The 13439-nt window shown below is 41.6% G+C and overlaps 1 protein-coding gene across 7 annotated transcripts in view; it reads right to left on the bottom strand.

Annotated features, from left to right (window-relative positions):
- The window catches only part of birc6.L (baculoviral IAP repeat containing 6 L homeolog), a 161676-nt gene that overhangs the window by 134859 nt on the left and 13378 nt on the right, over nt 1–13439 (bottom strand). For all 7 annotated transcript variants that reach the window (XM_018263007.2, XM_018263010.2, XM_018263012.2 and 4 more), the window contains exons 6-10: nt 12055–12137; nt 11493–11715; nt 10978–11138; nt 10069–10127; nt 996–2384 (exon numbers count right to left, since the gene is read on the bottom strand). In XM_018263007.2, the coding sequence (XP_018118496.1) occupies nt 996–2384; nt 10069–10127; nt 10978–11138; nt 11493–11715; nt 12055–12137 (1915 nt within the window). The remainder of the gene's footprint in view (nt 1–995; nt 2385–10068; nt 10128–10977; nt 11139–11492; nt 11716–12054; nt 12138–13439) is intronic.

The raw sequence follows: 13439 nt of genomic DNA, 5'->3' as shown, positions 1-13439 counted from the left end.
AATTAATGGAATGTTATAATTTGTGCACTCCATCTTTTGCACAGTGCCATATATTTGCTGCATCTGTTTACATTTTTAGAAAATCCAAGTGAACAAATTAAAAAGATACTTCAGCCATTGTGCATATAAAAAGTTACCACATAGTGCTGATACGTGGCAGACAAATGTGCCACAAGGGGATAGGCTGACTTGCTGTTTTAGTCTCCCATTCTTTTCCAATATGCTGACGTCACCTTTGCTTGCTATCATGTAACAGACATTGCTTGCATTAAACTAAAAATTAATTTCAAGTTAATCATCTAAAATTTTCCATTTGTCCCCACGCACGCCTAATTAGAGTTGTGACATTCTTTTTATTTAAATTCTTTGCAAAGATAAACTTTTTTTTCATATAATTTACATTTTCAGCAGTTTCGTTTCTCCTTCCTATTCATACCACAAATGAAAGTCATTCCAAATAATATTGTGAACCAGAACCTTACTTCCAATGGATTCTAATCCACATAGCTGGAAGTTTTAAAAGAAGATCATTCAATCTTGTTAATGTTAATGCGGTGCCTGACTACCTTGAAGTATGACTTGCTTTGCGTTTGATGGTAGGCTTAATTAGAAAAATAATTATTAATTAGAATAACAATTAGAATAGCAATTAGCATAAGTAGAGAACAAACTCAAAAAATGAAGTCCCAACTTCATCCGTTAGACTGACTTGTTTACTTGTTTGACCAGTACTGGATAATTGCCTGAAGCAGTGCACATTAACAATGTAAGTCCGGTGAACAACTACAAAAATATTAAACATGCAGAAAACAGAACAACCCTTCATTGTTTGGTAAAACAAAACACCTGTCCAATGCAGAAAGTGGGGCAGATAAGTGAACAATAATGTCTGAGCTATAAGATTATTCATTTAATTACTTAATATACTATGTGAATTCTGTATAAAAGTATAGATAAAGTATAGATAAAATTAACACCTACAACTGAATTCTTACCTTTTGTGCAAGCACATAAGCGGTCTGTGCCTGCGCAGTACACAACTGATGCAAATGGATCGACATCATCTGTGCCCTCCTTTTTTGGTGGATCAACTTTAGCCATCATTTCAAATGTTGACAGATCTAATATCTTAACATATCCACTTTGAGTAGTTACAACCAGGTGCCCCAAACTCTGCATGTCACACTTCTTTTCTTTTCCATTGACATGTTTAGGCGTTAAAGGGGTTTCTTCTGAAGATTCTTCACAGTCATCCTCTCTACTATCTAAAATATCTGGCTGTAGCAAGATAAGCGAGGTAATTGCATCTTGAGGGTCCTTAATATGTAAAAATTTTACTGGATCCTCCTCCAATGTTACTATTCTGGTGGTATAATTCATTTTGTAAATCACAAGATAACCGCCACTCGCAGTTCTTTTGTCTGCCTGAATAATTAAAGGATCGTGAACTTCTGCTGAAGACTCACAGGGAATAACATTGATGCTGGTGCCATTCACTACACTAGGCTCTACATCTACTTTCCTTCTACTACAAAGTGCAGAGTTCAATTTATTTAAATTATTCAAGGCCTCAACTTGATTTATTGCACTCAATTGCTCTGCTGGGCATTTCTGCAATCCTACTAAAAGGTGGACACCATCAGCACATGGGATAATGGAATCTACACACAAGTTCTCCTCTTCTGCAAATTTGGGAAGTCGCAAACACTGCACTAAGGTCCCAGGCTTAGGAATCATTGAAGTCCACTTATCTGAGTCAGGAGATGTCAGATTAGCAGTAGCCTCAGCAAACTGCTGGATGTATGTAACAGGGGGATCCTGTAGAAGTAGTTGTTCCTGGTTATCAAGCTCCATCTCAATGATTTGTGGCACAGTGAACCCATCATCATGTAAACTTTTACTCATAATATTATTCATCTGAGAAAAGAGTTTTCCTGCTTTTTCATCAGACTCCTTGATGCTGTACAGCAACAACACCGGTAGAGTCCGTTTTACAAGAGGAGAATTAAGTTCAGAGTTTGTGCCTGATTCATTATCAGTTGAGCCCTGATCAGAAGAGCTCTCCCCTGGAGTCCTACTTAAAGCATCCAAAGACCTTCGGTAATTACAACTAGTTGGGGAAGAAGAAGGAGATCTATACGTTAGTAAACCACCAGTCAGTAAGCAAGGAAAGGGAATGTTGTGCTGTTCTAAATGCTTCTCCTTTGTCTTTTCACTTTTGCAACTAGCTAAAGAAGGGTTAGCTCCAAGTTCCTCTAAATCCTTTACGGTATCTTCAAGGACATTTGCAACAATCTCCCACTGCAATTTCTCTGGCTGCTGGAGTATGCTCATGGCGGTTATATCCAGACTCATCTCCAGAGTTTCCTTTTGTGATGTGTGCCCTACAAAAATGCATACATTACTAAAACATTATAGTAACCTTAATGAATTATCAAGAATCGTACATACAAAACAGAGATTGATAAAAAAAAGTCATAGATGAGAATACATATAGAGGTATAGGACTTATTTTCCGAAATGCTTGGGACCTGGGTTTTTTCAGATAAGGGAGACTCCATAATTTGGACCACCATACCTTACTTAAAGGGATTTTGTCATGATTTTTATGATGTAGTTTTTATTTCTAAATTACTGCAAATAATTCACTCTACAATAACAGGATTTTTGATACTCATCGTTAAATCTGTTTCTCTGTAGTCATAAGGGGGACACAGGGAACCATGGGGTTAAGCTCCATTCTCCAGGAGGCAGGACACTTGAATATTAATTAAGGGGCGTGCCCACCAGGCTTTACCTCATACACTGTACCTTACTATTTAGTTTGTCCCAAAGCTGCGAACGTAATCTCTTAAAACACATAACAGGCAGAAAGTAAATAGTGAAACTGAACAAAACTTGACCAACGGTCAACAGCTCGTCAAGGCGGGAAGCCCTATGTCCCCCTTATGTCTTAGGGAGACACAGGGAACCATGGGGACTTAATAAAACAGTCCCAAAACAGCAGGGTGGGAACGAGCTATATATACACTTGTATGTACTGCATACTGATTGTAACACCTTACGTCCGAGAGATGCCTCGGCTGAGGAAAAGGTGTCAACTTTGTAAAATTTGTAAAATGTGTGAACAGAGGGCCAGGTAGCCGCCCTACAGATCTGCTCCAAGGAAGCAGAGCTCAGCCATGCCCAGGAGGCTCCCACCGCTCTGGTGGAATGAGCCCTGAGTCCTTCAGGTGGTGATCTTCCCTCCGCAGAGTATGCTTGTTTGATTGATTCTCTGATTCATCTTGATATAGTCAATTGTGAGGCTGCCTGACACCGACGGGGGACGGATGGTATAACAAACAGGGCCTGTGATTTTCGGAAAGATTTTGATCTTTCCACATACCATCGTAATGCTCTGACAACATCCAGATTATGGAGTCTGCGTTCCTTATCATTCTTAGGTTCTGGACATAGAGAAGGAATAACAATTTCCTGGTTCACATGAAAGGCATAGACTACCTTGGGTAGAAAGGTTGGAACCGTACGAAGAACGGCCTTATCCTTATGGAATATGAGGTATGGAGGAGCAAACGACAGAGCACTAAGTTCAGAGACTCTCCTAGTCGATGATATTGCCTCAAGGAACACTACGCTTATAGGTGATCCATGTATCTGAAATTGAACCTAGTGGTTCGAATGGTGGATCCAGCAAGGCTTCAAGCACTAAATTGAGATCCCAGCCAGCCACCAGTGGACGGAATGGTGGCACGATATGGGATACTCCTTGTAGAAACGTGCATATCAAGTCTTCATTCGCCAATCGAGATTAAAACAGAATTGACAGGGCCGACACCTGGATCTTGAGTGAGCTGAGCTTAAGGCCTAGTTGTAGCCCTTGTTGTAGAAACGAAAGAATTTGTGATAATTGCAGTTCAAGAAAAGGAAAGTGTGACTCCTTGCACCAATTGAAGTAAGACTGCCAAACCCTGTGGTATGATCTGGAAGATGAGGCCTTTCGAGCTCTTAGCATAGTGAGTATGACCTCTTCATCTAGCCGTTGGCTTCGCCAGACTGACCTTTCAATAGCCATCCCGTCCAAGCGAAGAGTCCGGGGTTGTGGTGCGTTATGGGTCCCTGCTGGAGAAGGTCTGGCCTGCAATCTAGCCGTATTGGCTGCTCTAATAACATCTCCTGCAGGTCGGTGAACCAAGTTCTCCGAGGCCAGTACAGGGCCACTATGATTACTGTCAACCGAGATTGCTTGATCTTTTTGAGGACCCTTGGCAGCATGGGAAGTGGCGGGAAGACATATGCTAGGTCGAACTGCCAGCGCTGAGTCATGGCATCCACCCCCACTGCTAACGGATATCTGTGGCGGTCAAAAAATCTTGTTACTTTTCGATTGTTTCTGGATGCCATTAGGTCTATGCTGGGAGTTCCCCATTGGCATACAAGTTGTTCGAATGCCTCTGGATGTAGTTCCCATTCCCCTGGATCCAGCTGATTCCAACTGAGAAAGTCCACTTATGTGTCGGACACTCCCAGAATGTGTATTGCAGATAATTTTACTGAGTTGGTTACTGCCCAGAGAAGAATCTGCCTGTATTCCGCCAGCACCACTCAACTTCGTGTCCCTCCTTGACGATTTATGTATGCTACTGTAGTAGCGTTGTCGCTTTGGATGCGTATTGGATCTGTCCACTGAACTAGGGCTTTACTGCTCTTAGTTCCAGAATATTTATTGGTAGTCTAGATTCATCTGGAGACCATTGCCCTTGAGCAGACTGCTTGTCCCATGTTGACCCCCAGCCCTGGAGGCTGGCGTCTGTTGATATCACAACCCACTCCGGCGTTGCCATGATTGACCTCTGGCTAGGTTCTCCGATCTCATCCACCACTGTAGAACCACCTTTTTGAGACAATGAAAGGGGTCAGGATAGAGGTCCCCATTTCCATGTGGTTAGAATGCTGGCTTGAAGAGGTCGAAGGTGTATTTGCTCAAATGGAACTGCCTCTATGGCCGAAACCATTGTTTCCAGTACCTGGATCCTGGACTGCTTGTCCATGGGTAAGTTTACAGCTTGTGTGATCGTATCGAATTCCAGGCCTAGGAATATCATTCTGTGACTGGGGTCTGGGCTTGACTTCGACCAGTTGATGGTCCATCCGAAATTCTGGAGTAGCCTTACTGCCTTTTTTAGGTCCTCGTTGGACCTTGTTTCTGAACTGGCCTTCAAAAGGAGGTTGTCCAGGTAGGGAGTCACTGATATCCCCTGCAGTCTTAACGTGGCTGCTGTTACCGCCATCAACTTTGTGAATATCTTGGGGGCGGACGACAGTCCGAACGGGAGTGTTACAAATTGGTAGTGTTTGTTCTTGAAGGCAAAGCGTAGATAGCGCTGATGGGGGGGGCCATATTGGAACATAGAGGTATGCATCCTTTATATACACGGACATCATTAGTTGCCCCTGTTCCATCCCTCGAATGACTGACCTCAACGTTTCCATCTTGAACCGTACTGATCAAATTAATTTGTTGAGGCCCTTGAGGTCGAGCACTGGTCTGAGAGAACCATCCCTCTTTGGTACTGTAAATAGGTTTGAGTAAAAAACAGAGAATCTCTCTGTGGTTGGTACTGGACTGATTACCCCAGTTCACTCCAACCTCTCTATACAATCTAGAAAGGCTTGTGCCTTCTGAGAACAGTGAGGAACCCTGGACATGAGAAACCTCCTGGGTGGTATGGTCGTGAAGTCTAGATGATATCCCTCTGTCACAATTTCTTTGACCCATGCAGCCGAAGAATGCTGTATCCATTCCTCCCGGAATCTAAGTAATTGGCGCCCTATCCATTCCAGCGATTCTGGAGGGAGTGCCAAGTCAGGCTGAGGCGGGCTTCTCCCCTGATGGTTTGTTGTAAGGCCTGTTGGTCTTCCATGGGGGCCAGCCTTTCTCACCGGCTTTGGCCCGAAAGTGAGACCGTTGTGGAGAACTGTTTCGCCTTGAAAATCTGCCGCTTTGGCCACGAAAAAAAATGTACCCCGCCTATTTGAGGTGGCCACTCTGCCTCTGGCCTGTGGGAGAAAGGTACTCTCCCCCCCCCCTCATCTGGGAAATAGTCAAATAGTCATTGTCCCTTGAAAGGTAGCGAAGTTATAGACCTTTTGGAACTAAGATCCGCAGACAAATTTTTGAGACATAATGTTCTGAGTGATGCTATAGACAATGCTGAAGTACGGGCAGTAATTTGTGATGTGTCCAGGGTGGTGTCACAAAGATAACTAGATGCCTCAACAATAGTTTGTGCTGATGATAACTCCTGTCGAGGAGTGCCGTCATGTATGTCCTTAATTAGTGACTCAGACCATGTCTGCATGCTGATGCCAAACATGGGCATCGACCCTGCAGAAGTGTAAATTGCTCGTAGGAAACCTTCTAGCCTTCTATCTGAGGGATCTTTGAATGCTGCCGCATCGGTAACTGGTAGTGTGGTGGACTTTGAGAGTCTAGACACTGGGGCATCAACTGCTGGTGGGTTAGACCAAGTATCAACCAGTTCTTCTGGAAAGGGATATGATTTAGTAAATTTTTTAGTCGCCTGAAACGTGTATTCAGGTGAGTTCCATTCATTCTGAATCAAACTTAGAAGTTGTTCATGCTCTGGAAAACAGACTGACGACTTATGTTGCCTCTTGAAAAGACTAGATGCATCTCCTGTATGTTTGGGCTTCTGAGATATATTAAGAACCTCAAGGACCCCTTTAATAATACCGTCTACATCATGTAGAGTCCAGTGATCCCCAACCAGTAGCTCGTGAGCAACATGTCGCTCTACAACCCCTTGGATGTTGCTCCCAGTGGCATCAAAGCAGAGGCTTATTTTTTAACAGGTTTCGGTTTACAAGTTTTGGTTGTATAAAAACCAGGTGCACTGCCAAACAGAGCCTCAATGTAGGTTGACAATCCACATAGGGGCTACCAAATGGCCAATTACAGCCCTTATTTGGCACCCCAAGAACATATTTCATGCTAGTGTTGCTCCCCAACTCCTTTTACTTCTAAATGTTGCTCATGGGTTCAAAAGGTTGGGGATCCCTGATGTAGACTGTCACGGTCCTTTCCTTCATCCTGATGTTCTTCCTCATCTGCGGATGTAGAGCCAGAAGATGCAACCTCACCTTCTGAGTGAGAAGAGTGTAGCTCAGGGGAAGATTCGTCAGACACAGTAGGGTTGACAGTGTCCCCTCTTGCGTGGTCCACACGTCTATGCTTGCCACCAGTCCTATGGCTAAGTTTAACTAGTGCTTTCCCCAGGTTATCTGCGATGGCAGGCAACCCTTGTAGTGATGCCAGAGATTGAGACAATTGGACTGCCCATACAGGGGGAGGTGGCTCTGCTGCTGCTCCAAAGTCTAGGTCCTGAGACATAAGTTGTGGGGTAGTCACAGCTGAGGCAGCTGAGAGACCCCTTGAAGCAGTAGTTTCCCCCTGCCCCGAGGTGCAGGACCCACACAGCGGCTCACCCTGGTCCCCTGGAAACTTTTTCTGGCATTTAGAACAAGCAAGGTATCTCACCTGTGCTGTTGAGGAACCCTTCCCCCCTGCCCTCGTGAACAGTCCCACTGACCTTCCTTCTGCCATACTACAATGGAAGGTAGAGTGAAGGGGTACTGCCTGAAGGAACCGCTTAAGAAGGCTTTTAGCAACGTTTGCCTGCTGCTCTCCCGTCGGATCCCCGTGCCAAAATGGCTGCTGGAAAGCACGTTGCATTCCAACCCGTGTGCGCATGCACACAAGCGCTCTCCTTCGCGCCAAAAGAAGATGGCCGCCGGACTGACAGGAGGTGGAAAGCATTGCGTTCCACTCCTATGCGCCCTCTGTGCTGAGCCAGCCGCACCGGAGACTCCCCCACCCACCTCCCTCCAGAGTCCCAACCGGAATGCACAAATGTGAGTGCCAAAGCTGGACAGAACCTGAAGGCAGAGGGAAGGTAGGGACAGACGCCTCGACTGAGGCCATGAGAGAGTCGACAGGGAGGCAGAGCTGGTGCGGGAGTGGAGGAGGGAGGGAATGGGGGGGTATGCCCCAGAAACATTAGGCAATGTCCCTGTAATAAAACAGACCGCGTGCCACTTACCCCTACACCAGCCAGACCTTCTGCCCTGAATCAGTCAGCACAGGCAATGTCTGGGTGGTCTTTATAGCTAAGGCTAGTGACTGATCCCAGTGTGTTGCACCTCGTAGGGGGCTGTCTATTTAAAAACAGGTAACCGTGCTTTTCAAGCCTCACCGCGGGTATCAGCCATGGGCTGAACGTGGAGTCGCGCGTTGGTTCAAACCTCACGGGACAGGACACTTAAAAAACTAAATAGGAAGGTTCAGTGTATGGGGTAAAGCCTGATGGGCATGCCCCTTAATTAATATTCAAGTGTCCTGCCTCCTGGAGGATGGAGCTTATCCCCATGGTTCCTTGTGTCACCCTAAGACGACAAAGAAATAAAATTTCATTACTGAACCAGAAAGTGTATTTTTATTTATTTATAATATTGGTGTGTAGGCAGTCATCTCAGGTAATTTTGCCTCGTCATGTGCTTTCAGAAAGAGCAAGCACTTTAGGATGGAACTGCTTTCTGGCAGGCTGTTGTTTCTCTTACTCAATGTAACTGAATGTGTCGCAGTGGGACCTGGATGGTAGAGTGCTGTTCTTAGTTTTACCAGGCAGCTGTTACCTTGTGTTAGAGAGCTGCTATCTGGTTACCTTCCAATTGTTCTGTTGTTAGGCTGCTGGGGGAAAAGGGTGGGGGTGATATCACTCCAACTTGCAGTACAGCAGTACTTAAGTTTATCAGAGCAGAAGTCACATGACTCGGGCTGCTGGGAAAATGACTATGTGTAGCACCATGTAAGATTTCCAAAATTAAATGTAAAAAAAATCGGTTTGCTGTTTTGAGAAATGTATTTCAGTGTTGAAGTCTGCTGGAGCAGCACTATTAACGGATGCATTTTGAAACATAATGTAAAACAATAACAAACAAATAAACAAATAAACATTAGATAAACCCAAGAGGAGTACTTGCCATACACATTCATGCAGCTTAGTTAGGATCAAGTTCAATGTAACTGTTATATTATTACAGTGAAAAAGGAAATAATATTATAAATATCTCTTTATAATGAACTCTATGGGAGATGCAAAAATTCAAGAAAGCAGACGGCACTTCTGAAACTGGGGTTTATTGGAGTACCTGCTGGTAACACCTTAGGTGTTACCAGCAGGTACTCCAATAAACCCCAGTTTCAGAAGTGCCGTCTGCTTTCTTGAATTTTTGCTGTATTCACAGTGGGGACACTGTGAGACTGAGCACCTGAACCGGAGGAAAAACGGTGAGCTTGTGCGGTCCCTATTCTGCTTTCTCAACTATGGGAGATGGCTTTCCCAAAATTCAGATCGTTCAAGGTAAAGGGTTTCTGGACAAGGCAAACCATACCTGCATTAAAACAATTTTAGTAAATGCATTCACAGAAAAGCTAACTATTGTTGCAGACTGTACTAGGGGCATTTGGATTTTAAACTGCCCCTAGTAAGTAATTTGATTCCTTTAAGGATCAAACATACTGCAGGGCGGGGAATGAATTTGATAAATAGCAAACTGAGGAGTCTAGAAGGATTCCCAAAAACCCTCCAGAAAGTGTTAAATTTAATCAAACCACACAGATTTTGCCATTTGTGTCAATGTTTAGGACTGATTTGGTTTCAGCTCATCAGCAGTGCTGAAATGTCTGATCCATAATGTTTTAGGTAATTATTTTTTGGAATGATTTATCTTTTAACAAGCAGTATGCATCTGTACATCACAATCTTGGCCAGATGATAAATAAACTGTGTAAGTGGTAAATGGAGTACAAGCTATAGCACCACATTTACTGGTAGGTCATATATTCTTTCCTGATGATATATCCACCTACCTCTCATGCAACACAAAAATTATCTTTCAGTATACTACAGCAAGTTACAGCTTTTATTACCAGTTTAGCCCCAGTAATGATGTCTTTTTCCAGAAGAAACAAAAGTGTACACATACCAGTCACAGAGTCAGACCTAGAACGTTCTTCACTATCTGAATAATCCAGCAGGTCATCACTGAGGGAAAAAAAATACAGGCTTTTATAAGTTCCCTTTTCAAAAATCATAAAAAAAAATAACTAAGTATTATTTGCTTTATTATAGAGCTCCTGGGTTTGCTTTTTATACATGCCGAGTCCAGAAGAATTCATGAAAAAAAAAAAAAAAAATTATGGTGCTACCGTCCTGCATTCCCACGTACTCAAACATCTGGCATAGATCAACAAACTGGAATCAAAGAATCTACAACGCCACAAAGATGGGCATACATTTTCAGATTTGCTGAATTGTCACCAACTATTTGGGCATGCTTGAGAGGCAAGCAACATTTTTAACAGACAATTCTGAGATCCTATTAAAATTGGTCTGCTGAATCTGAATGAGGAAAATAATGAGAGAGGCCACAGATCCTATACACTTGTTAGATTTGCTCATTTCAGTCATCCAGAACCAAGTTATCTGGCCATCTGCTAGGATAGCAAAAATCTCAATATTCAACCAGTCAGCTCATAGGATGACTAGGTAGATAAACAACAGGTCATCTCAGGCATAGCATCTTTAAAAGGCAAGGTTGGAGAGTTGGAATTTGGTGACTTTATTTATGTAACAACAAAGTTTGCTTTGGCAATGAGCAACAACTGTACTGTAATTATCCTCATCTGTTGTATAACAGTTTTATATCACTTCACCGACATCAGGAATCAGAACAATTTGTTAGCCTTGTTTTTCTTATTATTCTATGCCACATTAATAAGTCAACAGAATGTTATGTCAGCAAGACACCAACATTTACATCAAATATTAAAAATCTAACAGTGAAAGTATGTTTGACACATTGCTTGGTTTAAGAGAAATGAAACTGATTTACCTGTCACCTTCTAATTTTGGGATATCAGAACAGCTGGATGAATCCTCAAGCCACACCAGTGTTGGCCTTCTAGCTTCTACAGCAGAATTATGGTCTCCAGATAGTGCCAACAATTGTACTATTGCAGGGTCATATGCATTAACTTCGAATTTTAAGTGTACCTTGAATAAAATAAAATAAATAAATAAAACTTAACAGAACCTTGCTTGTAAAGTAATCACTTTTTAGCTTGTGTTTAAAGTACATTAAGTGCGGTGCAAGGTACAATGCAGCAGAACTGCTAGAATTAATTGCTTGTTATTTATATTATTTATTGGTATATTGCAAGTCCCAATGCAGAAAGCACAATCAGCAGTAAATAATATATTCCATGCCTTAACAACGCAATGTAAATTTCAAGTAAAATTTGAATTAAATAAATACAATATTGTAAAGATTAAATGTAAACAAAGATAATTAAAAGAGCTCACTTTGTTATTAGAAAGCCAATTTGACTTTAATGCAAAAGTGCTTACCTTCATGAGCTTGGAAACATCCCATACGCATATTTTCCCTCTTTTTGTTGCAGCAGCTAAAAAATGCGGACAATTTCCAACCCCAAAACAGGATATCCTATCTGTTCCATCTGCGCAGGGGAACTGTGCTGGACACGTTGCTAGCGTTACAGATAGGGGTACATTTTGTGTGTGTTCACCTTTGACAAAGGGGCAGTTTGGGGAATGTCGTTCATGCTCAGACCTGAAAAATTTGTTTTTTTATGTTTTTTTATTGCACAGGATATGAAGAGTATAATTTATGAGAGTATGCAATTTAAAAGCAAAGGGAAAGTATTCATGTATTCATGCTTTCTGATTGCAAGGCAATGCTCACCCATGCAACCAGATGAAATGTTTCATATTTGTTTGGAAAGAAGCACAACAATTCAAGAAAAGATTGCAAAACTTTATTTGCAAACTGCACATTTATATATAAATATATGTATAAATGTAGCATTTTTGTATTTTCTTAATTAAGTGACCACATATAACTAGAATTATTAGGGTGAATTCATAACATATGTATACTGTAATTACTCACCATGGTTCATCAGTAGGTTCCCAGCAAACTAAGCATACACTGCAAGTGAAGCACATGGCCCGGTCATCTCCTGAAGAAGCCGGCTAAAGAGATAGGATTACAATAATTTCAACGGTCTCACATGCAGAGAAATCAATGTAACCGAGATATGCATGCAGTATTTATAAAGGCACACGGGTACAATGTGTAAGAGTAAAATGTTGGCACACCAAAACAGTTTTTGCATAAATGACTTTAGTAGAAATATATAACAGTTAGATTACTTCTGGTTTTAATAAATCCTACATGCAACCTATTGGCATATTATATTTCACACACTAAAGGGCAGGTTTATCAAAAACAGAGTTGCCATTTTTTCCAGATTTATGAAAAATGCAATAAAAAAAACATTAACATGAAACCAGGCATTATTACACAAAAAAAATCTCCAAAATTGTCTTTAATGTACTTTGTTTCCCAGGCAGATTTTCTGCCACATACAAAATGAATGAAACATTGCGAGAATTTTTTGTTTTTGTTGCGCTTGCTTTTTTCTCATCCTCAAAATTTAGTAAATCAGCCTCCCTGTCTTATACATCTCTCTATCTATATAAGCAATGAGCTCTCTCTTATGAAAAATACCAGGTTTTAATCTTTCTGGAAAACATATACAAAACCTGCCTCATAATTACATAGAATATAGGTAAATAAGTGTTTAAAAAGAGAGTTTTGTCTTAACCTGTAAAATCCCCTTTCTTTTTTTAACACAGGCACTGAAGGGTTAATACCACCTTTCAGGAGTAGAGGACACTAAGGAGCAGATTTATTAAGGGTCGAAGTGAACATTTGAATTTTGTTCAAAACTCCAAAGAATGAACAGTGAATTATTCAAACTCGATTCAAGTTATTTTAATTCGATTCGAATTCAAAACAAAAACAATTCGGGTTTTTGGGTAGATTCAATCTGTCCAAGCAGAGAACATTAGATTTTATTAATAAATTTTGATTGGTCGAATTTCGAGTTTATGGGAGTATTAAAAAACTAGAATGATTTTGAAATTCGAAAAATGTGCCTCTAAAAGTACAAGGTTTTTGGAAACCTTGCCAAAGACATCTCTGCCCAGCAAGTTGCCAGCAATCTGATAGGCTCTAGAGATTTTACTCTTACTCCTTACACCTGGCAAGAGTAGTTTTGGATACTCTCAGTACCTTGTGGGGGTGAACCTGAATCTTAAGGAGTGCCTCTTGAATGTTGCAGATCTATGAACATAGAATTTCAAGGCTAAAACCAAACCACTCTTGGAGGACTGAAAGGACCACATGCAAACTAGTCAAATATGTCCTACATTAGGACAAATAAAAGGATACCGTTTACAAAGAAACAAAGATTGAGCAAACAAGGAGCA

This window comes from Xenopus laevis, chromosome 5L (assembly GCF_017654675.1).
Source record: "Xenopus laevis strain J_2021 chromosome 5L, Xenopus_laevis_v10.1, whole genome shotgun sequence".
NCBI classification, from domain to species: Eukaryota; Metazoa; Chordata; class Amphibia; order Anura; family Pipidae; genus Xenopus; species Xenopus laevis.
This window is presented reverse-complemented; position numbering and strand designations above follow the sequence as displayed.